The 25,493-nt window shown below is 53.3% G+C and overlaps 8 protein-coding genes across 8 annotated transcripts; 6 read left to right on the top strand and 2 right to left on the bottom strand.

Moving 5' to 3' along the window:
- Positions 1-3,017: 3,017 nt before the first annotated feature.
- CGGC5_v005309 (uncharacterized protein) lies at positions 3,018-3,844 on the top strand (the record flags this gene model as incomplete). Its single annotated transcript, XM_032034565.1, has 2 exons — positions 3,018-3,369; positions 3,426-3,844. The coding sequence occupies 2 exons, from the start codon at positions 3,018-3,020 to the stop codon at positions 3,842-3,844; spliced, it is 771 nt and encodes a 256-aa protein (XP_031893297.1).
- Positions 3,845-5,349: 1,505 nt separating this feature from the next.
- Positions 5,350-6,041, top strand: CGGC5_v005308 (uncharacterized protein; the record flags this gene model as incomplete). Its single annotated transcript, XM_032034554.1, has 5 exons — positions 5,350-5,359; positions 5,410-5,456; positions 5,523-5,637; positions 5,701-5,826; positions 5,887-6,041. 5 exons carry the CDS (start codon positions 5,350-5,352, stop codon positions 6,039-6,041), a joined length of 453 nt encoding a protein of 150 aa, XP_031893298.1.
- Positions 6,042-6,268: 227 nt separating this feature from the next.
- Positions 6,269-8,863, bottom strand: SYF1 (Pre-mRNA-splicing factor SYF1; the record flags this gene model as incomplete). The annotated part of the gene is made up of 3 exons (XM_032034542.1): positions 6,269-8,509; positions 8,569-8,739; positions 8,807-8,863. 3 exons carry the CDS (start codon positions 8,861-8,863, stop codon positions 6,269-6,271), a joined length of 2,469 nt encoding a protein of 822 aa, XP_031893295.1.
- A 1,035-nt stretch (positions 8,864-9,898) lies between these two features.
- On the top strand, positions 9,899-11,130 carry vma-8 (V-type proton ATPase subunit D; the record flags this gene model as incomplete). The annotated part of the gene is made up of 9 exons (XM_032034532.1): positions 9,899-9,913; positions 9,990-10,102; positions 10,174-10,184; positions 10,236-10,561; positions 10,618-10,666; positions 10,718-10,727; positions 10,782-10,822; positions 10,876-10,931; positions 10,984-11,130. The coding sequence occupies 9 exons, from the start codon at positions 9,899-9,901 to the stop codon at positions 11,128-11,130; spliced, it is 768 nt and encodes a 255-aa protein (XP_031893296.1).
- A 146-nt stretch (positions 11,131-11,276) lies between these two features.
- On the bottom strand, positions 11,277-12,146 carry usp102 (U1 small nuclear ribonucleoprotein usp102; the record flags this gene model as incomplete). The annotated part of the gene is made up of 3 exons (XM_032034519.1): positions 11,277-11,680; positions 11,754-12,067; positions 12,121-12,146. 3 exons carry the CDS (start codon positions 12,144-12,146, stop codon positions 11,277-11,279), a joined length of 744 nt encoding a protein of 247 aa, XP_031893293.1.
- Positions 12,147-12,802: 656 nt separating this feature from the next.
- On the top strand, positions 12,803-15,461 carry sec23-1 (Protein transport protein sec23; the record flags this gene model as incomplete). Its single annotated transcript, XM_032034508.1, has 7 exons — positions 12,803-12,895; positions 12,949-13,079; positions 13,139-14,010; positions 14,074-15,071; positions 15,125-15,192; positions 15,243-15,374; positions 15,437-15,461. The coding sequence occupies 7 exons, from the start codon at positions 12,803-12,805 to the stop codon at positions 15,459-15,461; spliced, it is 2,319 nt and encodes a 772-aa protein (XP_031893294.1).
- An 809-nt stretch (positions 15,462-16,270) lies between these two features.
- On the top strand, positions 16,271-17,077 carry rpl-12 (60S ribosomal protein uL11; the record flags this gene model as incomplete). Its single annotated transcript, XM_032034497.1, has 5 exons — positions 16,271-16,274; positions 16,341-16,374; positions 16,450-16,570; positions 16,654-16,978; positions 17,064-17,077. The coding sequence occupies 5 exons, from the start codon at positions 16,271-16,273 to the stop codon at positions 17,075-17,077; spliced, it is 498 nt and encodes a 165-aa protein (XP_031893291.1).
- Positions 17,078-20,862: 3,785 nt separating this feature from the next.
- On the top strand, positions 20,863-24,450 carry SEC (putative UDP-N-acetylglucosamine--peptide N-acetylglucosaminyltransferase SEC; the record flags this gene model as incomplete). Its single annotated transcript, XM_066151430.1, has 6 exons — positions 20,863-20,921; positions 21,013-21,123; positions 21,201-23,081; positions 23,143-23,179; positions 23,237-23,752; positions 23,815-24,450. The coding sequence occupies 6 exons, from the start codon at positions 20,863-20,865 to the stop codon at positions 24,448-24,450; spliced, it is 3,240 nt and encodes a 1,079-aa protein (XP_066008901.1).
- Between the last annotated feature and the right edge of the window lie 1,043 nt (positions 24,451-25,493).

Genomic DNA, 25,493 nt, shown 5'->3' with positions numbered 1-25,493 from the left:
CTTCGTTTTGTGGCCGTGCAGGTAGATGATGGGGTTGCAGAGCAGTCTGAAGCGGGGCTGGGTGCGGAATGGTTCATGAAAATGGGATGATATGAGGCAGCGGTGGGTTTGGAAATCTGGTGAGACAAGCGGGTAGGAGAGATGTGTGTCAAGATACGGTTCCACCGACTTGACTCACAGGCTCCAAGTTCCAAGCGTTCAGTCGAGGGCGGAGTGACGCTCCTCAACACCGAGGTCGAGGTGCCCGGGCCTTACCTTAAGGTACCTTAGAAGCAGGGTTTGGTAGACCGTACCTGGTAGCGCACGTGTGTCCTGGGCCTGCCCTCCCCGACACACCAAGTGCTGGGTCCCGCCCGTAGGGTCACCCTGAAAAGGTGCCTAGGTCGTTACGTAAGTCACCTAGATAGTGTAGAAGCCCGCGCAACTCAGAGTTCCTTGGTGCCGCTAATGTATTACGTGATTGCTTTAGCCTTCGCTGTCATACACAACCTTCTTTTCTCTGAAGTGTACAGTCAGAAGTAGAGGTGAACACCAACACATGGTCGTCGTGCACCAGCTCAAACTGCCAAGGCCCGCCGCAGAAAACTGTTGACGTTGCCCTTCCTCCCTCTCTGCGTCTCCGTTGAAAAGTTCGGGAGACTCAATGGACGAGACCGTTCTGCCCACAATGGCCGAGGGGAACATGTCGCCATGCGTAGCTTCTGGATCCTCACCTCAGCCTACTACCCAAGTACTCATCCAGAGCTTAATTGGGTTAAGGTAGACCCGAGACCCCTGCCGTGGACTGATTCAGGCTTGTCTTGTAGCTTAATCGCGACAGGGACTTGATCATCGGATTTACGCCGACCCTCTTGATAGAGCCCACCGTCTTCTCTCCATGTTATTTTTCTTTTCTTCGCTTTTGCTGCAACCCCAGCATGCACCCTTGTGCTACATCTCCCCAGTTCCCCCTTGTCTTGTCTACGTGCTCTCGAAAACAGGATCGGCACTGCTCTGGTAAAACTTCATGCGATTGGCCCTCCATACACCGTGATGCGTTTGGCAACTCGGTTGCACCGACGGCCGGTGCGCGATCTGCCAAACAACGTCCGTCTCATGAATCCAGGTTTCCTTGCCCTGGATGGGTGGCCTGATGGGCGGGCGGCCTTGGTGCATTCACACGCCCAGCGCCTCCTCGCCCCACCCGCTGCCCGCACGCTGTCGGGACCAATCTTCTTAGCCCATGCCCGACATATGCGCAAGTCAACGTTTGTATCCGTATCTTAGCGTCGTCTTATAACAGTCTCGCCTGTAAGTCTAAGTACTCGTGCTCCATGGTGTATCGCGTATGGTCCAGACGGCCCTGAGGAGCAGGACGGCGACAGCCGTCCTCAATAACTAGATTTCAAAATACCGCCCAGACTTTTGGTCATGGTCATTGCCAGCTGCAGACAGATCAGCCTGGCTTACTTGGGATCGCCCTGCTTGTCGTCACCGCAGACTTGGCCGCGAATCCGCTGCCCAGTCTGCTCGGCCTTGCACCCAGGGGAGATTAGGTCACTACCTACCTTACGCGCTGGTGAGGCGCTGATGATTTCTCGCACTCGGTATCCTTCTCCTTGTCTCATGTCTGTTGGCCGTTCTCATGCTGTCTCCCAGCGCACTACAGCGTACCGCGCCGCATCTTATCGCAACGTTCCGCCCCGTCTTATGTTGCTTGATGCAGGGTTGTCCAGGCTACTGCGGCAGATCGTGAGCAGCAGTGCGCGCCGTTGACGCCGGCTATTGTGTCGTTCGATTCGGTCCTCCCTTACCTAAACTTCTGGCTCGTATCTCCTGTGGGTGGCCCCGTTGCTGCAGATCCGGTTTGGGTGCACCCGTCGCGAATCGAGGTTCGAAACGCCGCCGCCCACTCCCCGTATCGAAACGCGCAAGGCACTTTGGCTGGAGCTTTGTATATGCTGGCCCGTTGCTTTCTTTACCCCCAGCTTAAATGCTAGAGGGTAAACGAAACGCTGACCTCCAATTATTCGGTGCAACCCATGGTCCTTGTGTCGATCGCCCGGTGGTGACCTAGGTATCCTCCTTCGACTGCCGCTATGCAACTGCCAACAGTACCTCGAGGCTAAGGTGGGTATGTTGATACGCTGGTACACGCCCGTACACTATGGTGAAATCTCTCCTTGCCAACGGTATCGGTGTGTAGTCCTGTTGTTCGTCAAGAGGGGCTCAATGAACAAGCAAACGAATGATATTCCTAGGCCAAGTCGCTCCTCAATAATATGAACATGCAATAACATAACCCGTACTGTTGAACAGGCCACCAGGATTCCCAGGCGTGCAGGCATGCAAGTCATCGGCTTGTGGGCCTGCACCCGCCGCGTGCCGTCTCCCCTTTCCCCTTCTTTTAGAACGTTTGCTGCGTATTAATGGATCAGCTCAAGGCTTAATCCCATCCCTGGTTATGGGCTTGGGCTTTTCAGCTGACATTCGGCCACACCAACTCCGGAACCTTGATACCACCCTCGTCGTCAACCAACCCATCTCTCACACCCTGGCCCGAGGCTCGCATGAGGCTCTGCTCTTACAGCTTCGCCACAACTTGCTACTCGGCAGTTTTCATTCCAAGGCATCAGCGCTTCTCGCGCGCGCCTGGACCTGAATACTTCCGCACTCCTAGTCGCATTGGGGCTCTCTCGTAAAAGAAAAAAAATGTTTGGCTTGGCGGTTTGGGACGTCAGATGGACATCTAGTCAACCGCGCCAGGCTTCATGGAAATCACACCAACATGGAATAGATGGATAGGGGAGAGGCATAGCGTGTCATCCCGACATCAGTCATCGTGAAATTGCTTTGACCCTGCGACGGAATCTTCCTATAAGATGAGGCAACTTCCCACTCCAGTTACCGTATACCATTCCTGTCTTCATCAAGCAATCAGCAGTCTTTTTCCAGGTGTCCTTCTCTCCTTTCAATCTTTCTTGTATTGTATAATTCCCCCCTGCCGGTCAGGACTTACCTTCTCTATCACAAGCAACATGTCTTACATGAAGAGCATTTTGGCCGTCGGCCTTCTGGCTACCGCCGACCTTGTTGCCGGACACGCCGCAATCGTCGGTGCCACTGGCGATGCTGGTGGTCAGGGTATGGCTATCGGCATCGACTCCAGTACTCCCCGTGATGGTACCCGCCGCAACCCCTTCCAGCAGGACAGCACCCGCTTCAAGGGCGACGCCGCTGATACCTTCGGTGAGACTGTCGGCGGAGGCACCAATAACCTCGAGACGGGTACCAAGGCTATCATGGCTGAGACCGGCCAGATGCTTCCCCAGGTCAGCGCTGGCGGCTCCATTGACATGACTCTTCACCAGGTCAACGGTGATGGCGGTGGTAAGCAGCAGAAATCTATAACTCGGTTGCTTGACAGTCGATTGACAAGTGCCCAGGCCCCTACGACTGCATGATCAACGCCGATGCCACCGGTGCCCAGTGGACTAATATCAACGTTGTCACTACCCCGCCTGGCCAGAACTCCCGCAACCGTGACGGTGCCATGACCGATTTCCCACTCAAGGCTGCTATCCCGGCCGATCAGACCTGTACCGGCACCGTCGCCGGCCAGTCTAATGTCTGCCTGGTACGCTGCCAGAATGCCGCACGTGCTGGGCCCTTCGGTGGTGTGGTTCCCGTTCAGATGGCTGGCACTACTACACCGGCCGCCGCTCGCCGCAACCTGATGCTTGCCATGAAGAGAAGTGAGTATCTTCTTGCCAGGATGGTCAAGCGCGCTCAGTCGGCTGCCGCTGCCCCCGAGGATGATCCCGCCTACTTGGCCGAGCTTCGTGCCGACGGTGAGGAGATTTAAGGCGGTTTTTCTCGGATGGAATATGAGGTTGTCGCGGGGCTTAGTGCAAGGAAAGCCGCGGAGGCGGGAAGGATTGGCGATGGCGAAGGTGCTGATCTGATAGTGATGTTGATGCCTATTAAACCGTGTTTGGAGGTGGCTTGACTGCGTCTAGTCGTCGACAGTACACAATTCCATTCTTTGACTGCTGTGCTTATACTTGGAAGTCTATGATGCATGTTGGCTATTATATGTCGTTTACTCGAGATTGTTGGATCGTGTGGTTAGAAGGTACCATGACGACTCATACGCTGAAGTTGCATAGTGATGTACAAAGGCAGTATGGGCAATTGTCGAAGCTGCCAGACAAATGCAGACAATGATGATAATGGTGTAGGAAGGAGACGTTCAAAGAACGTAGCATGCTCATCCTGTGGATTTAGGGGAGTTGGGGGATCGGATATTAAGCGTACATACATGGGCGTGGAATCTAGAGCATGTAAATCGAATGCATAGCTAATGGGAAGAGGATATGCGGCCTTAGCTATGCTTTGGACAGGCTGATCCCAAGACCCGTGGCCGAGTGCGTGGTAGGGAGAGAGCAAATGATTCAGGAGCAATAGGCGATAGAGACGAAATAGTCACAGGATCATTTAAAACCGAGGTGCTTGACTTGGCTTGACGATCCAGGGTGACCGGTAACGTGACTGCAGTTTACCGCAATGATTCTGCCCGTTTGGCCCCCCTGTTCATCTCAAGTGACCTTGTGAATGACACCCTCATGATGAGTTCATCTTGACTATGAACGACCCTGGAAGCATAGAGTGGTGCGGCCGCAGACTGGTATAAGGGGCCGAGTAACTTGAGGCGAGTCTTTCTTCCAGTCGAACGGATGACGCGTGACGTCAATGGCAGCCGCAGATCCTCGTCACCTTCCCCGCGGAAGTTAGAGTATGTGCAGGCAAGGGCCTCCCAGCATGCACATACACACCAAGCCCGAAGTCCCCGGCCAATAAGAGAAGCATGCGACAGCGCCCTCTTACGGAATCCGGCATAGCATGTCGACAAGCTAAAGTGCCAAGAGACGATGAGCGTTTCTCCAAAGGAGCAGATGTCTTGCAGAGACAGTGAAGTCGACTTAGATCCCTCATGTGTGCATTGTTTTTTGCCCCCTCCGTCTCGTAGTCGCTCATGTAGATACCCTCAGAAAGGGATTGCCCCCTAGTATGTGGGCTTGTCCACGGAAGCTGGCTGGCCCAAGGGAACTCGATCCAATTGCACACGTCGATCAGAGGACAATCCATGCTTCGCCCATTCGTGTGGGACGTTATTGGCAGATACCTTCCCCAATACTCCGCACGCCATACTTTCCTGTACAAGCACTTAGTGTCGCTGACCTCACATTGGCATAGTAGGCCAGACCAGCTCGTTGGTCCTTCTCTTGTCCAGTGTTATTAGACTCACCAAGCAACCCTACTTCACCTTCGTTCTTCGAGCAGTGGGAGTCTGCTGGTGCGTATGGGAAGATGCTTCAACGTACTACCCCGTCTCCTTCATAAATACGGCCACCCCCTCATTCCCGCCAGTTTACCCAACTTACCTCCAAGCTAATCTACTCATTGCACCGTCTGACGTATGCAACAACCATCCCTACCTACTCAACCTCCATTATTCTAAACCCCGCATAACAAATACCTAGAATACAGTCCTAGCAGTCACCCAAATCAACTCAGACGCCTTTGCCGTTTGTCCGTATCTGCCACCGGTTCCAAAGTCGAGCACTGCAACGTTCCGTGCCCATCTTACAATGTCTAGTAAGCGCTCCACACGATGCCGGCTCGTTTGCCTATAGCACGTGCTGATTCGTATCGGTATAGACGATCAAAGCCGCACCGATGCCATCCCCATCGAGACTCATACGTCGCCGGTCGCTCTCAATGGAGAAGCCGCACCGGCCCTCTCTTCGTCGCCTGTAGATCGAAGGGCCAGCACTGATGAATGGGGTAAGTGTGCGAAGCCGCGTCCCGAGACGATCCGCAATACTCACCGGTAACCTGGATCAGACGCTTCGAAGGTGCCGCCGAGTCGCTTTCAAAAGCGCAAAGGCTCCATCTATGCCACCCCCGGCTCTCGCGATGGCCATGTCGACAGGAATTACGCGACAGGCTTCCATGAGAAGCACACCGAGAAGGGCTACGGCAAGACCCCTGCTAAATAATTTGCCTTCGACACGCTTGGGAAGTAAACGTCTTACACAAAAGTCTGCACATCAGAATCTATCACGCTGTGTACGAATCGACAAGTAAAGAATTGAATTGGCGACACCGGATCAGAGATAATGTTTTGGGTGTGCCTGTTCTGAGTCTGCCTGTATAAAAATTGCTATACGTAGCCCAACCATCGCCAGTGTATTGCCCGACTACAAAAGGGCAAGAAATTGATGTGTTATTCGTCAATGTCGTCAATATCAATTGCGTCTGGGTTGGCAGCAACAAGTGTGGTGTCTGTTGCGCTGACTTTTTGGGTGTCGCTTGCTGCCACGAAACCGGCTGGTGCTCTCGCCTGTCTCTCGAGTGCGGCCATGGCATCCGCCACTTCTGGGTCTGCCGAGTCGACGTCCGGCTGTCGCTGGCTACGAGCAAGCGCTTGCGATGCGATGAAGTTGACGTCGGTGTTGTACTGCGCCTGCACACTCCGCTTGATCCGAAGCATCTCTTTGAACGTATCCTCGTTGCCATGTTGCACTTCAAACGCTTCCCACTTGGCCCAAAAGTCTGGACTGGTACGTGGGTCGCAAAACTGTGAAGCATGGCCATAAATAGCCCGCGCCCGATCAATTTCGCCAAGGCGCTTCTCCATGTCGGCAAACTTGAGACACATATCCCGTGCCTCGTTATCAGGCAAAGTGGAGATGGCCTTTTCGTAAATGGGTCTTGTTGACGGCAGTCCAAAATTGGACGCCGACTTGGTAATATAGAAGTTGAACATGTCTGCCCGGTCCTCATCGGCCACCGCACGGGTGGCGCGTTCGTAGATACGCATGGCGTGTCGAGCAAGACCTCTTTCCTCTTCCAAGTTGCCGTACATAAGGTAAATTACCTTCGCAAACTTGGGCGGGCAGTCTTCGATCGCCTGTTCGAACAGGTCGCGGAGACGTTCGATGCCAATCTTACGATCAACGGCCTTCGTAAGGTAAAGATTCCACAGCTCGAATGCCACAGGATAGCTGAAGAGATCCAGGCCACGTTCGTAAATCTTGAATGACTCTTCGTAGTATTGATTCTCCTCGAGCAAGTTGGCGTAGTTAACCACAGTCTGTGGCGTCGCGATCCGCAACTCGAATATCCGCTCATACACCTTGCGGGTGTCTTCCAGAGAACTAACGCTTTCCACGAGGTCCACGTAGAAACTCCAGAGCTTCCAACTTTTGTGCACGCGTTGTTGCGGCGATAAGGTCTCGTCAAAATAGTCGACTGTCGATCTTTTTGGCGCCTGAACTGCCTTCGCCATGATCCGGACGGCATCGTCAAAGTTCTCATTCCGCAACTCCATTTCGGCCCATTCAATCCACATGTCTGCAAGTTCTGCTACGGACTTGAACGGTACCTTGACGGCCTTCTCCATGATAATGCGCGCATTGCGAATGTCGCCACCCCGCTCATAGAATTTCGCGTAGTTGGCCCAGAGTTGATGGAAGGGCCCAACGGCCTTCTTCGGCTGTATCGTCGCGATGGCGGCAGTGTAGGTTTGCACAGCTTCTACCTTATTTTCACCCCAGAGTGCGACCCTCTTCTCCCACTCAGCAACGTTATTGGGGTTTTGTCGCAGAACGACGTCGTTCAGGAGAAATGGTCTCCGATCCATGAGCTGCTCAAACCGCATCATGCGTATGTCGAGCTCGAAGTCCGCCTCTTCGTCCACGATGCCCTTGTCTGCACGATCAGAAGCAACTTCCATGAGTGCCCCGATAATTGACTCTTCAAACTCGGCATACGAGTCAAAGACAAGCGTGAAGTCTCTGACCGTCATAACAGTCGTGACAGCCTCTTCAAAAACGTCTCGAGCACGTTCGAAGCTACCTCGTCGAATCCAGTACGTTGCCAGCCCGCACCAGAGCTTGCCTCGTTGGTCGGCAAAGCGAACGATACCACTTCTGATGATTCTTTCCACATCAATACCTGTTTCGTGCCCGGTCTCTATTTCGGCTGCGTGCTCCACGATCATGTCCACCATCTCGCCCCACAGCTCATAATGCCCCTTGCCATGCTTGCTTGTGAAGCGCAGGTTATTGAGAACATCAATGTACTTCTTCACGGCCTCAGTGTAGAGGCCAACCTGTGTAAGAAGCTCAATAAAGTCTTCGGCGTCTTCGGGATGGATCTGCATGTAACGACGCCAAACTTTGACAGCACTGATGCCTGCAGCTGAATTCGCGAAGGGCTTGTATAGAGCCCAGATTCGATTGTGCTGAGTAATTGGCAAAGCGCGGAGAGCTCGATCAAACGTTCTTCTTGTAGTGGTCACCAGCGGTTGCTGAAGCAAGAACTTGAGGTAAAGCTCCCATATTCGAGGCATCTTGTTGAGAAGAATCAGCCCCCGTTCGAAAAGCGCGTTTACTTTTCGATACTCTGCAGCGAATATTGCAGGGTTTAGTTTCGAGACGTGTTTGACGCGGAAGGTGAGGTACTGTCGTGACTTTGTCAGCATGATAGGGAAGTTGAAACCTCAGACGCACGCGCGCATACCATCTTCCACAGCTTGTACGATCGAGGGAGTTGAAGACAAGCTCTCTCAAGCACGAAGGCGCGCTCGCGAAGCGTCCCATGTTGTGTCTTGAATTGTATGTAGGCCAGCCATGGCTTCGCGCTGCCGGGATTTCGCAGAACATCCTGTTCGTAGACAGAATCCTCGTCACTCTAAGCAGGCGTTAGCATTTGTATATTGGGGCGCGGGGGAGTCTCGAAGACGAAACTCTACACGTACAACCAAGTGCAGGTCTGCGCATATTTGGGAGCCGTCAGGCAGCAGATGTGCCGGCATCTTGATGCTGTTCGCTTGCCCAGTAGTCGTGTGCAATAGAGGGCTGAGGAAGCAGGAGGGAGAAACGGGACATCTGCGTCTGCAGAACGAAGAAGCGATTGACGAGTGGTTATCGGTGTGATTCAGACAGAGGCCATTATGCGGACGAGGTCTCGGGGATCATCGCGGCGCCAGCTGCCGGGTAACAGATTGGGTATCGTAACATTGACGACGAGGAAACGATAATGAAGAGCCCTTCGCGACATCAACAAGCACCGACCGGAGAAACCAGACCCACTTCAATGTAGTTAGTCAGCGCGCGCCGCACTACCATGCTCATGCACCTTAGTGTTGTCGCAAACGTCGGGCCCACTAATTGTCGCGATTGAGGACGGAGCACCTCCATGTAAATGTATCTGCATCGTCCCCAGGTGCCCAGGTGCCCGAGGTACCTCAATTCAAGATATACATAGTACTGATGCGTAAGACCCTAGCGGCTACATTACCACTGATGGTACAACTCGAGGCCACAGAGCTCTACGGCTCGCTGCGGCCTAGGTTCCTTTGAGATAGGTAGCTACCTTCATAGGCAACTGGCACCTGCGTGCCTGAACCCACCTACTAGCTGGCTAGGTACCTTGTATTGAGTTCCATACCTACCTATCTTGGGTGCCTGATCTAGGTGCCTACGTACCTTAGGTAAGGTAAGGTAGGTAGGTAGGTACCTTAGGTAGGCACCTAATGGGGCCCGGGCATCCCTACGCACCTTCGGTACCTTATCCCAGACAGGATACCTTTAGGTTGGTAGCTGCTGGAGCAACTACGACAATTGAAGCACTGGATTGACGCAACGAACTTCCAATCGTCAACCCGCAACGACAACCGAACTCGACGCGCATTTTCTTGCTGGGGCGTTTACCATTCACCTCCTCAATCTTCCCTTCTTTGCACTCTCGTCGCACGCCGCTTGTTAGCCGCCTTGTCCTACGGTCGTTGCATTATTATCTACGTCGATCTGGTCAATTGAAGCTCTCCTTTCTCGCAGCTCCAACCATCATGTCGGGCGCTCCTGTATGTGAAAGACTTCCGCACTGAAAAGGTACATTCTTCGGATTGCGTGGCTGACAGGGAGTTTGTTTTTGTGCAGGATCGAGAGGCCGTGTTTCCCACGCGCCAGTCTTTGGGAATCATGAAGGCCAAACTCAAGGGTGCTGAGACGGGTCACAGTCTACTGAAGAGGAAGAGCGAGGCTCTGACGAAGTATGCCTCTTTGATATCTTGGAATGACTTCTCATCACGTGGACTGATTGCTGACATTCTTTGCACCGTAGGCGATTCCGAGGTTCGCCGCTTCACCCCTTTTCTCAGTTGCGCCGACTAACAACACCCTAAGAGATTACAAGACGCATCGACGAGGCCAAGCGAAAGATGGGTCGCGTCATGCAGATTGCATCCTTTTCTCTAGCCGAAGTCACATATGCTGTTGGGGGTGACATTGGCTACCAGATTCAGGAATCGGCGAGATCTGCTAGGTTCCGTCTACGCACCAAGCAGGAGAACGTGTCTGGTGTCCTACTTCCAGCCTTCGAGAGCTATGTCACTGAAGGTAATAATGATTTTGGCCTGACGGGCCTTGGAAAGGGCGGCCAGCAAGTTCAACGTTGCCGTGAGACGTATGCTCGCGCCGTAGAGGCCTTAGTTGAGCTCGCTAGTCTGCAGGTGCGCAACCTCGGAACATCCCCTTGTGTGCCTAGCAACCTAGCTGACGCCCGAAGACCGCATTTGTGATTCTGGACGAGGTGATCAAGGTTGTCAACAGACGCGGTAAGTCATCTAGGTCGATTTCGTGTCCTCTCGTGTACTGACGCTAGACAGTCAATGCCATGTAAGCGGCGCACAGCTATCTCGTGCATTCAATAGCCGTTGCTAACCATATCAGCGAGCACGTCATTATCCCTAGAACAGAGAACACCATCAAGTGTACGATCTGCCGGATTAAGTTGGTGGCCATCGGCAAGCTAATTATGACATAGATATCAACTCAGAACTGGACGAACTGGACAGAGAGGAGTTCTACAGATTGAAAAAGGTGCGCTTCGGTATAAGACGTTCTTGATCGACATCAACTGACGGTAGAGTAGGTGGCGAACAAGAAACAACGAGACACGGCAGCCGCAGACGCAGAGATCAAGGCGAAGAAGGCAGCCATGGCAGACCATGAGGTTGATAACAGGTCAGGACCTACCGACCTCCTCGCCGCTGACGATGACAACGATGTCATCTTTTAAACATCAAGCATGTCCATGCCGATGGGCCACGACGATTGTATTATAGCCTAGCTAGCCAATTTGGCCGTCCCTGATAAATAAGTCCCTTTCGCCCTAAGCCGAAATACCCACTACCGCTTGAGAACACGGAAACATGACCGTATGAACTACTGTCGCTGATACGTAACCTTGATTGTGTGCGAGTCTCCCAGTACCATGCCGGCCGTGTTCTCTTTCGCCGTAATGGCACCCTGTTCGCCGTCGTACTCTACGAAGGCTATGCCACGACGGCCAGGCACCAGACGGACCTCCCGAAAGCCCTCGAAACGTCCGAATATGCTGGTGACAGCCTCAATATCGTAGTCATCAGGGAGGTTCTGAACGAAGAGAATCTTATTGGGCGGAAGGTACTCGTCTGGTACGACGGCCGTAGCAGAAGGGTTGGTGGACTTGAGGCCAGTGCCACGGGCAGCTTTGGCAGGTCGGCCTGTCATATCTGGTACGCTGCCGGCCGGCCCTGATCTCTTCAGTCGCTTCTGCTCCTCGGCGGCCTCGTAGGCCCTCTTTTTGTCTAAAATCGCAGTCATCAGTTGGATGGTCCGAGAGGTATAGACCGAGCAATAGACAGAGACGAGACAAAATACCTTTCTCAGCCAAGCGACGACGCTTATGCAACTCAAACTCTTCCTCATTGCCGGTGGTCTTGACTGTCGCGTCGCTCCTCGTTCGTGCCAGCGCAAGCTGCATAGGTTTATCGAAGAGTTCAAATCCTTGGACATCGTCGATAGCCTTTTGCGCAGACTCTGGGCTATCAAACACCACGAAAGCCTGTCCTTTGGCTCTCAGATTCGATTTGGCTACGATGTCGAGGACGTTGCCATACTCAGAGAAGATCTGGAGCAGAGCATCTTTCAGCTGGTCGATTTTGGCGCGTTCCTCGAGATTTCGCACATAGACTCTGTAGCACAAGTCAGCCAATGACCCGACGTGTCGAAGTGCAATGACACGCACGTGGTAATGGGAGCACTTGAAGCCATGCTGACAGTAAGCAGCGTTGTAGGGAATCAGTGATCAAGAAGACTTAACGACGAAGCCGAGGTTGAGAAGGTCCTGGATGGGAAGTGAAGACGCGACACGTGACAAAATGTGACGGGAGGTTTCGGTGACTCGGTGAGGCTGCTATGTGTTATCCAGCGCGTACCCACAAACCTAACAGGCACCTAAGGTACCTTAGGTCGGCACCTACCCGCTGAGGTCCTGAGGTCCCTAGGTAGGTACCTTACCTTAGGTATATAGATAAGGTCAGCTAGGTAAGGTGCCTAGGTAAGTGGGAAGGTGTAGGTGAGTGGGGTGCGTGCGTCGATAAGAACCTTAACTCAGACAGGTACCTCAGCCAGGTGCGGACACAACAAATGTGCCCCACATTGTTAGGCTCAGATCCGTCAAGCCACATTTTCAAGCCTCATTCCATGTCTAGCACCGCAGAACGTGGCCTCTAGAAGCCATCAGCTTTCGTGTCCAAACCTGTGAGAACACATCTCGCGCTAGCTACCACTTCGCCGCATCTTTTAGGAAAAAGCTCTGCCTTTGAAGCGAATCTTGTTCTGCAAGCTTGTTTCCAACTTTAACAACCCAACTTTCTTGCCACGCAACCAGCAACACTCGACTTCATCGCAACAGCTGTCAAGCAAGGATGGATTACGAGGCTCTCAAGGAGCAATGGAGTGAGGTCGAGGACCGTGACGGAGTCCGTCTTAGCTGGAATGTCTTCCCCAGCTCGCGAATGGTCAGTCCAATCACCAAGTCGTCAAGCTTGCGTCAACTGACCATCACCTATAGGAAGCATCACGCCTCGTTGTGCCCATCGGAGCCCTCTACACACCTCTCAAGGAGAAGCCCGACACCCCTCTTCTCCAATTCGAGCCTGTTACCTGCAAGCAGCCATGTCGCTCGGTTCTCAATCCCTTCTGGTAGGCTGCCATCGCCTTCAACCCGACCTTTTGGCTGACCTTCTCCCGTTATCTTGCAGCTCAGTAGATGTTCGCGCACGTCTCTGGATATGCCCTTTCTGCCTCTCGCGAAATCCCCTGCCACCGCATTACAAGGACATCACCGCGAACGCCATTCCCCCCGAACTGCACCCCTCTAACACGACGATTGAGTATCGACTGTCCCGCCCTGCTCCCAGCCCTCCCATCTTTCTGATGGTTGTAGACACATGCCAAGAGGAGGACAGTCTTGCCGCTTTGAAGGAATCCTTGGTCATGAGCTTGAGTCTTCTACCCGAAAATGCTCTCGTTGGCTTGATCACCTACGGCACTATGGCTCAGGTCCATGAGATTGGTTACACCGAATGTGCTAAATCTTACGTGTTCCGTGGCAGCAAGGACTACAACGCTAAGCAGGTGCAAGAAATGCTTGGTCTTCTGTCTCCGGCTATGCGCCCTGGCATGCCTCAACAGCCCGGACGACCTATGCCGGCAGGTCCCGCATCGCGGTTCTTGCTACCCGTCCAGCAGGCCGAATTCCAATTGACAAAGGCTCTGGAGCAGCTTCAGAAGGACCCCTGGCCTGTCGCGAACGATCGCAGAAATCTACGATGCACCGGTGTTGCTCTGAGCGTGGCAGTCGGCCTTCTTGAATCCTCCTTCCAACACGCTGGCGGTCGCATCATGCTTTTTGCCGGTGGCCCCGCCACGGAAGGGCCTGGTATGGTCGTCGGCCCCGAGCTACGTGAACCCATGCGGTCACACCACGACATCGATCGAGATAACATCAAGTACTACAAAAAGGCATTAAAGTTTTACGACAATCTGGCTAAGAGAACAGCTCACAATGGGCATGTCATCGACATATTTGCCGGCTGCTTGGATCAAGTCGGCCTGCTTGAGATGAAGGGTCGTAAGTCTCGAGTCATTCGTTGATGTTTATTACAACGCAGTGTGTGCTAATGTATCACGTCAGTTTGCCAGCAGACTGGCGGCAGCATGGTTTTGACTGACAGCTTCACAAGCTCAATGTTCAAGCAGTCGTTCATTCGCATGTTCGAAAAGGATGGCGACGATAATTTGCTCATGGGCTTCAACGCAACGCTTGAAGTGTTGACAACCAAGGAATTGAAGGTCACGGGATTGATCGGACATGCCATCTCGCTCAACAAGAAGTCTACTTCAGTGGGCGAGACTGAATGTGGCATCGGCAACACATGCTCATGGAAGATGTGTGGAATTGATCCTGGCTCTAGCTATGGCGTCTACTTCGAAATAGCCGGCCAAGGGGGTCCAGCACAGCATCAACAAACGCCGCAAAAGGGTATGATGCAATTTCTCACATACTATCAGCATTCGTCGGGCCAGTTCCACCTAAGAGTGACGACGATTGCGAGGAACCTTAGCGGGCCAGCAGGAGATCCAGCAATCGCTCAGTCGTTCGACCAGGAAGCCGCGGCTGTTCTCATGGCCCGGATCGCCGTATTCAAGGCAGAAGTTGACGACGGGCCTGATGTTCTGCGATGGGTTGACAGGATGCTCATCAGACTCTGCTCCCGTTTTGCAGACTATCGCAAAGATGATCCTTCTTCATTCCGCTTGGAGAAGAACTTCACTCTATACCCGCAATTCATGTTTCACCTGAGAAGAAGTCAGTTCCTCCAGGTGTTCAACAACTCGCCCGACGAAACCGCATTCTACCGACATGTTCTCAACCATGAGGATGTGAGCAACTCGCTCATTATGATCCAGCCCACGCTGGACTCTTATACTTTTGACCAGGCGGAGGCATCGCCGGTTCTCCTCGACAGCTCCTCCATCCAACCCACTCATATTCTCCTGCTAGATACCTTCTTTCACATTCTCATCTTCCACGGTGAGACAATTGCGGAGTGGATGAAGGCGGGCTATCAAGAACAAGAGGGCTATGAGAATTTTGCTGCGTTGCTTGAACAGCCCAAGGAAGACGCAAGGGTATGTCTCTTTGCTGGAAGTCTTTCTGTTGTCGCTAGGCTGACTAGGTACAGGACCTCATCACCGACAGATTCCCATTGCCAAGATTTATCGTCTGCAACCAAGGCGGTTCGCAAGCAAGGTTGGTCACTGCTGCGGGGGTTCCTGCGAATTGCAACTGACGGGCCATAGATTCCTGCTCTCAAAATTGAACCCCTCGACAACCCACACGACTGGTGCCTATGGCGGCGTTGGGGCGCAGAACGCGCAAACCATTTTCACCGACGACGTATCTCTCCAAACCTTCATGGACCACTTGATGAAGTAAGTCTTAGTTGTGGATGGCTTGGTCGGCGAACTGGTAACTAACGTTAATGTTCGTGCAGGTTGGCTGTGAGCGGCACAAACTGAGGGTGCCGCATGTGCAATAGACGCTGGTGAGCGCGCCGCCAGTATTGTCGAAGTTGATAGAAAACGGCGGAAGCGCGTCGTGGACAACGATACCAGTTTGACAACAGGTCTGGATTGGCATGTTCTGGCCAGAGCGGTTTTCATAGGCGGGGTATTCTACCCATCATGAATCATGCATGATGCCCATGCCAGCAGACGGCTGTCAACAAAGTTTGCGGGATGATCTTCTAGTAGACGCAATACCACAAGTTTAGGAGAACCCATATCTCAAGTGACTCTTGTCTCTGATTGCAGCATTGTGATCAGGAAAAGCCAAAGGCAAATTGAACTAGAAACTAGAGTGCTATAAGAGCTATCCAGGATACCGATGCGGACGAACACTGAAGAAGATTGCCCCGCCTCCTCCAGCTTCAAAGAAGGCACACTTCAATGACCGCACTTGTGGCTGGTGGCTAGTGGCTGAAGTGTTTAAGCGACTGCTGAAGTGAGCCTAAACCGCGCAGAAAGAAGAAGAAGGCAAAAAAAAAAAAGAAAAAAAAAAGATCAGCATGAGAGGACCTAATTGGTAGAGGATCACGTGAAGGCAGCAGAATGCTTTCTTGCAATTGGCTAAGGCCCAAAGAGTTCTCGCCAAATTTTCTCGTTGCTAGGATGCCAGCCACAGTTGACTGTGGCTGTGCTATGGACTGCCATCTAGGGCTGCGGAGACGGCGCACACATCTGCAAAATTTCCTCGACCCTCTCATAGCGTCTCAATCTTCCTTCGATCACCAACTTTCCCACCAGACCCAGATCCGAGAGCAGTCAAGATGCGTAAGCCTACCCAAGATTCAGCATGTCTGTGGACGTTGAAATACTAATTATGCCGTTGCCGTGCAGCTCCCAAGTTCGATCCCAATGAGGTCAAGGTCATGTTCGTCGCGCCGCCGCTGCTTGCTCGATCCGAATCGGAGGGAATCTGTCACTAACGTCGTGTTTGCGAATGCAGTCACCTCCGTGCCACCGGAGGTGAGGTTGGCGCCTCCTCCGCCCTGGCCCCCAAGATTGGTCCCCTCGGTCTGTCTCCCAAGAAGGTTGGTGAGGACATTGCGAAGGCCACTGGCGACTGGGTATGAACGAACCCCCCTCCCCCTCCCGCTCCCCTCGCGGGACAGGGTCGTGGAGAGAGCAGCGCTCACAGCTACAATTATAGAAGGGTCTCCGCGTCACGGTGAAGCTCACCATCCAAAACCGTCAAGCCGCCGTCTCCGTCGTCCCCACCGCCTCCTCCCTCATCATCCGCGCCCTCAAGGAGCCCCCCCGCGACCGCAAGAAGGAGAAGAACATCAAGCACAGCAAGTCCGTCGCCCTCGACGAGATCATCGAGATTGCGCGAACCATGCGCTACAAGTCCTTCTCGAAGGACCTGGCGGGCACTGTCAAGGAGATCCTGGGTACGGCATACAGCGTCGGATGCCAGGTCGACGGCAAGCCCCCTCAGGCCATCATCGATGCCATCCAGTCTGGCGAGATCGACAGTAAGTGCATCCCACGAACCGCGACTCCGCCGCCCGCTCGGTGCAGCGCAGCCTGGCCGCTCAACATGCTGACGACGTCTTGCAGTCCCTGAGGAGTAAACGAGGTCAACAGCTTGACGGTTACTCGCATGACTTCTGGAGTTTAGGAATGGTTCTGCATTAAGGGGACTACCCAAAAGGGACACTCTCTGGCAATCAAAGAAATTTGCCAAAAAATTGATCAAATGACCAACCGATGCTTGCCGCAGACGATTTTCACCCGAGATGATGTGTTGTTGAGTCTCCCAATATCTGTCGCAGCGGGCCTGCGGCGTGGCCAATTTGCGCCTACCCGCCAACTACCACCCTTGACTACACTCTGAGATATTCCACGCTCTCCCATGGTCTATTTCAATTTTGGTTTCAAGGAAGATGATACGCTTTTTCGGAAGCAGATCCCAATACTCACCGCGACATCCCACTACACCATGGAAGTCGAGGTCCACCAACGCGGCTCACATGCTTGAATTATCCTTCTGCTAATGACTTTGAAGAAGTGACATTGAGGAATACTAATGGCGACGATCAGCCATTGCACCCTCAAGATTGTTATGCATGACTATCACGCCCTGCCGACTCTGCTTCTGTGCAAAGGTCCTCAAGCCCATCTTCGATCGCCTGGTACTTCTAATAACTCTTTCATTTTCTGGGCATCTGACGGCTCAGCCCTGCGCCCGGGACTGCCCCAGGGTTATGTCTGTTCGGTGTAACGTAAGCAGTACGTCACGGGACGGTCGCATGAGCGGCGCAATGCGCTCGGTTTCGCCTGTGTTTGTACCGTCCGTCAGACGTCTAGAATGGCTGTAGACCATGGAAGCAACGCGACACACAGACTGTCCGGACGGCTAGGACCAGGACAGGTTGTCAGGCTGCGAGACAAGGCAGCGCAGGCGGCGGGAAGGAATGGTGTTTGGTGTTTGGCACTAATGCATGGGTCCAGGTTCGTCACCCCAACGGTCGGCGTTTAAAAAGAAAACGTACTGCGCATGGCCCCTATCCTTCGACTTCGCACGCACGTTGGCATGTCTTGAGCTGCGCGCGGAGCATGCTGAGTTACGTGTCCAGAGGCGTCTCCTCGTCGAACTAATCCACGCGATCTTGTGGGTGCCATTTTGTCTGCTCAGGCCGTGCTGTTCGTCTGAGGTGAGGAGGCCTGTCGGTTGCTGGAAGTAAAGGAGCAGGCATCTGAGTCTCATCGAGCCCACGCAGGCGCTTACCAGGGAGCCTTCACTAAAGCCGCGCCCCAGTGGCTACCCCGAAGGCTGCGGCACGGCACATTTTTTGCGGTCCCCTGAACTCTGAGATGCTCGAACATTCCTCGTGGCCACCCAGTTAGAAAACCCTTTACGTTCAAAAACAAGAAGCAAAACTAGTAGTGACGTCGAACAACTGTGAATCACATGGATGTATTCGTCTCCCCAAAGACCTACTACTTCCTCATAGCTTTCAATGCGAAATCCCCAGCACCCCTCCCTCTCACCCACAGTGAGGTTATGGTGCAATCAGTGGCAGGGTATGCTGCAAGTAGATAAGCACGTAGGTGACTAGGGTATCTTGGTCCTTGACTGGGTTGGCCGCTTGGCCAAGGCCTTCGGCAAATCGAGTCCCATCGGAACGAACAACACCTCGATGGATGGTCTGGAGGAGTGACTGCTCAAATAACTCCCACCTGCGTTGGCCTGGGCTCAACTGCTTTATCCGGTGTGTCTTTCTTGGTTGTGTCGGGCCTCCATAGCTACTAAGAGAGAGGCAGAGCAGGCAGTAGTACAACCCGACGACAACAACAACAACAATAGAGGCAAAACCACACACACCACCACCACCACCACCACCACCACCACCACCGCGCTGGAACTTTAGGCTAGTGCCCTTGCGCCTTCGTCCCCTGCCTAACTACTTCACGTTCAACTTTTTGTTCCACCTCACCTTGCTTTTACACTCAACCATCCGCTTGTCATTTTGACATTCCGCCACCATCCGCCGCCGCCGCCGCCGCTACCGCAACCGCTGGCGCCGCCGTCGCTGCCCGTCCCTCGTTTCTGCGGATCCGACCTCCAAATCCACCCTCCATCCACGCCCAGTTCAACCATCTAGAACATCGACCGCACCGATCTGGTATTTCTGGTGTCATCACGATATCCCACAAACCACGAAGCTTGTTCAAGTCGCTACCGCAGCCACTTTCGCTGCGTTTCGAGTCCGACTCGACGGCCTCTTCTTCGGCCCAGGTCAGAGTCGCTGACGGCACTGGTGTCTGGTTGGCATCTTCATTCAGCCAAGGCAGCCCAGATGCCATGCCCGTCAACGGGCCCGTCAGCCATGCTTTAACCAGCGGGCAATGACAATAGGTTCCCGAATCGCGGCTTCCAGCTTCCTCTTCGCCTTGCCTCGACCTCTTACTATCCTATTACTAGCATCGCATAGCCTCTTTGCCTGCTCCTGGGCCGCATTCTCCCCTGAGCTATCGTCTCTCTCATGTTGCCTCTAGTCCAGATGCACCACATGGTGCAGCCGCCACCGAATTTCGACCCTCTTCCGACGTTCCAGCAGCAACAGGATCACCTGCACGTACAACAGAATCAACTGCCCTTTCCTCATCAGCAAGCGTATACCTATGATCACCCTCTAAGCGGCCCGCCTGCCGAATCTCCGAACGTCCCGTTTCCCGATGGCAAGATCCCGAGATCTTTCCCCATTCGTACCTCACATCAACAGCAGCTTCATCGGCAACGTGGGGTTGCAAATGTGGCCGAAGTGTCACATTTCCCCGATCGATCAGAACATCATTTGCGACGCAAGACACCGAACGGCACAATCGATGCGGGTTACGATGGCTCTGCTGTACATCTAGCGTCGGGGCCTCCGCCCCTGAAACAGATGATACTCCCAGCCGCGCCTACTGCCTACGCCGCAAATCACCTTCGCCCAGTCACCGTCACGGATCCAAACCTCCGCTCCAGACTGATTCCGGGCACACAACCTCGCGTTTCCGTGCCCGTGATCCATGACGCAGCTGCCGAGAGCGTGAACGCATACCAATCATGGGCCCTGGGATTGGACATGTCAGCTCAGCCTTTGCCAGGCGTATGTTCTGCGAGTTCTCATGCCCCAGGCACGTTACAATATAGGTTTAATTCTCCCGACACGTCCCAAATTCTTGGGTCTGCTGCGCTATCGCGTCCTCGGTCGACCGCGTATAATGCCAACCCTTTCTTTCCTGCAGCCCTTCCTACGGACCATGCCACTCCAAGTTTTGTCCCGGGGCTTCTCCAGTCGGCGAACCCTTGGTTTCCTCCGCCTCAGCAACCCAGCTACGTTGGCCCGCCTTCCTTCCACACGCCATCTCCATCCACGTATGACTACCGGTTATGTCAGCTCTCGAACCCATTTCTTCGTCCGTCCGCCCACTTCACTCCGCCGCATGCTTATGTGCGCAACGCGTACGGACCAGGCTTTCTTCAGCCCGCACAGTTCAATCTGGAAGCTTTGGCATTAGAATCCAACGTTGGCGGCGTCATTGGTCTGGAAAGTGAGGCCGAAGCATCCCCATGTGGCTTCAGGGAAAAGGCGCTCGCTCAAGCTCATCGGAGCTATGTCGATTTGCTTACATATCTTCACCATGGTCGCAAGACGCAGCAACTGCGTCCCGGATCAGCGCTGAGCACGATGTCGAGGATGGTTGTGTACCCCAAACCCCCGAAGCAACCAGCAGCTACAACAGCCCCAGTCTCTTTTTACCAGAGAGACATGCTCGCGTCGCACAAACCACAAATAAAAGCGAACCCGAGTGGCTTGTTCCTCAGGCCATCTGGGAGCGAGACACAACTCCCTTCACGTCCTAATATATGGGATGGCAACCAGCCGGATTTGAGAGAGAACATGTTTTCAGTCACAAACCCACCTGGTCAGCTTTTCCCCAGCCAGTTCGGGCGAAGCTCGCCACTTGCGAATGCGAAAAGTTCGTTAGAAATACTCACTCACTTGTGCGAGCAAAGCGGATGGAAATGGATTGACGGCGTCTTGCTCGGAGGATGTCTTCACTATGGCCTGGAACACTTTGAAGAGGCCATGGAATGGTTTAATCGGATCATTTCCCTGGACTCCGAGTAAGTCAACTCCCTGCAAAATCATCACGGCCGACTACATGTGCGTGAACGCCGTTTTGCTAACTTCTTTATCGTAGCCACGTGGAAGCGATCTCAAACTTGGCGGCCACACTCTATTGTCTGAATCGACAGGAGGAGGCTGAGGAATACTGGCTGAAGGCTATCAAAGCTAGACCGCAGTATTTGGAGGCAGTTGAGCATCTGGTCGGCCTTCTCTACAAGAAGAAGAGCCTTGACGCCGTCGAAGTAATCAGTTTCGTCCAGAAGGCTCTACAGCTTCCAACAAGCCAGTCCGAGTCTGTCGGGTCCGCTGCCGCTACATCACTTGCAGCTGTCCTAGATGAGAATCTTCCGCAGCCCGGCTTTGGCTCAAGCGGATACGCAATTCCAGGGAGTGAGAACGGTCGTATTCTCGCCCTTGTCCACGCCAAGGGGACAATGTTGTATAGCATGAAGGACATTCCGGGGGCATCCAAAGCCTTCGAAGAAGCAGTCCTAATCAGCACGGGAAGGCGCACATCCTCAATTCAGACACTTATGCGACAAATCCAGCAGGTACTTTCTCCCGGTAGTGGGCTACGGAATGTATCTGGAACGGCGACCCCTGTACGACCATTGCTGCTACCTCCTGAGAAGGCGAGATGTACTGCAAAATTGGTATTCTCTGGAAACGGCGAACTTCCAGGGCTTCGATTTGTGCCAGAAGGTGGTCCGAAAAGGGCAGCCGTCCAAACCACAAGCAACTCGCTCCTCTCCCTCGCCAAGATCTTTCAGGATGCCATGTCATCCGGCACATCGTCTAATGGACTAATGCGGAAACCTACTGGTGTTGGTGACATCTTAGCGCTCTACTATTTATCCTTATCTCTCCAAGAGAGCCCCTCGACGGCCAACAACGTCGGAATCCTTCTTGCGAGCGTTCAACAGCCTGCCGCAATCATGTCACCTGGAACTCTATCGACGCAGCCCAACATTCCCGGCATTCCCCCTGGCAGTGGACTAGCCCTGGCTCTCGCTTACTACAACTACGGCCTGCTACTGGATCCGAAACATGTCCATCTGCATACGAATCTCGGAAGCCTTCTGAAGGACATTGGCCAGCTTGATCTGGCTATTCAGATGTACGAGCAAGCTGTTCAGTGTGATGGCAACTTCGATATCGCCTTGACGAACCTCGCAAACGCCGTGAAGGACCGCGGACGCGTCAACGACGCTATTACATACTACAAGCGAGCTGTTAACTCCAATCCCGAGTTTGCTGAAGCTGTGTGTGGGCTCTCCACCGCCCTCAATTCAGTTTGTGACTGGAGAGGCCGAGGGGGCGCGCTCGTTCAAGGAGGCGACTTCGACCGTTGGCACGTCGACGATGACGGCATGTTGGTGGACGCACGCCTACAAGGTCGATTTACCGGTCTTACCAAGAAGGTTATCGACATTGTGGCCCGTCAGCTCGAGGACGCATCGACGTGGGGTTCAGGGGCGCTATGCGAAAGCGATATACTTCCTCTCGCTGTACAGCTTCAATCGATCGACCCCGACTTGAAGGATACCTCACCTGATTTGGCGGGAAAACTTCGAACATGGACAAAAAGCCCATGGGAAGGATCTCGGGTGTTGAGGCTGGTGGAGCGAGCCACGCGGGCTTCCATGCGACAATGGTACTGTGACAAATACGTTCGAGGTGTAGTCAACGGTTCCAAGTATGAGCGACCGCGCTTGCCAGCCAACTTGACCGTGCCCTCGGCTCCTACTGTCCTACCTTTCCATACCTTTACGTGCCCCTTGACAGCGAAAGACATTCGCATGATATCACAGCGCAATGCCTTCAGGATCTCATGCTCAACACTACGATCACCATGGCTGCCAAACACCGTGTTCCCGCCACCTCGACCTCCTTCGCCGCATCTTAATGTTGGTTACGTGTCGTCGGACTTCAACAACCATCCTCTGGCGCACTTGTAAGTCTCTCAACATCACCGGGGTATGAAACGCAACGATTGACTGATGTATCATGTTTAGAATGCAGTCCGTCTTCGGCTTCCATGACAGGAACCGGGTAAAGGCATTTTGCTATGCTACCACGGCAAGTGACAAATCAGTGCATCGTTCACAGATCGAACGAGAAGCGCCAGTCTTCAGGGACGCGAGCAATTGGTCTTCAGACAGGCTCGTGGAGCAAATAGTCCAAGATGAGATTCACATCCTTGTGAATCTTAATGGATACACGAGGGGCGCTCGGAATGAGATATTCGCTGCAAGACCAGCCCCAATTCAAATGTCTTTCATGGGCTTCGCTGGGACACTGGGCGCTGAGTGGTGCGATTATCTCCTCGCAGACACCACTGCAATTCCCCCGGACACGTTACGCCCCTGGCGTGGAAACTTGACCATCCACGACGTGTTCAGGGACAACACAGAAGAAGAAGTAGGTGACTGGGTTTACTCAGAGAACATTATCTTCTGTAGAGATACTTTCTTTTGCTGCGACCATGCGCAGTCGAGTGATCCAGACGAGCACAAGGTCTCATGGGAGGATGAACAACGCCGGAGATGGAAGATGCGCAAAGAGTTATTCCCAAAATTGCCCGACGATGCAATCATTTTAGGGAATTTCAACCAGCTGTACAAGGTAAGCTTAAGTGATGGAAACTCAGAAGACCGATAAGAGACATGGCTGACAGCTTCTTCAAGATTGATCCTACTACCTTTCGGACGTGGCTGCGGATCCTTTCCCAGGTGCCCAAAGCGATTCTTTGGTTGCTTCGGTTTCCTGAACTAGGCGAGACCAACCTACGGAGAACAGCAAAAGCTTGGGCCGGCGATGAGGTCGCCAGCCGCATCATCTTTACAGACGTGGCGCCCAAGAATCAACATATTTCGCGGGCCCGTGTTTGTGATTTGTTTCTCGACACGCCGGAATGTAATGCTCACACGACGGCAGCGGACGTTTTATGGTCCAGCTCTCCACTCCTGACCCTCCCTCGGTATCCCTACAAGATGTGCTCTCGAATGGCCGCCTCTATTCTGAAGGGTGCCTTGCCGAGAAGCCCTTCGGGACTGGAGGCAGCGAACGACCTCATTGCCAGCAGTGAGGAAGAATACGAGGCGTTCGCAATCAAACTAGCCAACGGCCTCTCGTATCAAATTGTCCCTGGAGGTTATGGCGAGGGAAGCGGTCGACTAGCAACATTACGCAAGCTGCTGTGGGACAGCAAATGGACTTGCGCCCTTTTCAACACCAGGCGATGGGTAGCCGACCTGGAGCGCGCTTACGATGAAGCGTGGCGACGCTGGGTTGCTGGTGAAGTCGGTGATATTTACCTGTAGAAGGCGGCATTGTTAGGAAAATGCGGCAAACTGCTCGGGCACACCGGTCGCTGCTATTACGAAGGGCTCGTGAACAGCACCTGTTGGTCAGGGCTTGCCAGCCGCTAGATCCAGCTCGTTGTTTTTTTTTCTGTTTCCTTTTGCGCCCGTGGTTTCGTCATTTCCTTGGCCAGAAATGCTGGCTTGCCCATGTTTGGCTCAAATTAGACTTCGGGACGAATATGTATATCATGCATGCGGTTGTGAGTGTTGTTCACACCTCGCTTAGAGTTTTGATCACTGCTCATCCAAACGACAGCCGCGACGGAGTTGGGTTATTATCATAGGCATAGGCAACCGTCTAGAGCATCAGAGCTTTGGACAGGTTCTCTTTTTTGTTTTTCTCCTTCTTTTTCTTTCTCACCTTTTTATTGGTCATTTGACTGGACCGATGGGTAGCTCCCCGTTAGGTCCAACGGTCTAAGGCGTTATCAGGAGGCGCGCCGCATGCGAGCCATGGTGTACATAGTAATACCCGGGGCCTCTTTCCTCCTTGTCGTGAGATGTGAGGTCCTTGCGATCCATGTCCGTTGAATGGCTTCCGTTGCTCTTTCCTTGAGGTCAACCATCTATGATACTTTTTTGATCAAATACTTGGCTTAAGATGTGCTTAGGTTTACCGAGACATTCGGGGTCATGGGGCTATGGGCTTGAGACTCATGAACAAGCGCCCAATTGCTTCTGATATTTTCACGGCCCGTCTCAGCCGGTTCACTACGATTTGTCGTCTCATGTCAGGTTATGGGTTATGCCACGCCAATCGAAGCATCCATCGTATGCCAGCCAATGGCAAGTTTTGGCAAGTTTCTACGCATGCCACTTTCATCAGTCACACACGTTCCCCTACAACGGCCGCTGCGAATATATTCGAACGCCACACACGCGTACTTATTGGTCGACCCACGCTGTCAGCTGCGATACAGGCCGGCTTGGCGGGGTGGAAGAGGAAGTTGCTCTAGTGCAACATGGGGGCAGCTGAGTTGATCGCATGGGTTGTGACTCTA

The sequence above is a fragment of the Colletotrichum fructicola genome (genome assembly GCF_000319635.2).
Source record: "Colletotrichum fructicola Nara gc5 chromosome Unknown KSG_Nara_v1_contig03, whole genome shotgun sequence".
Taxonomy (NCBI): Eukaryota; Fungi; Ascomycota; class Sordariomycetes; order Glomerellales; family Glomerellaceae; genus Colletotrichum; species Colletotrichum fructicola.
This window is presented reverse-complemented; position numbering and strand designations above follow the sequence as displayed.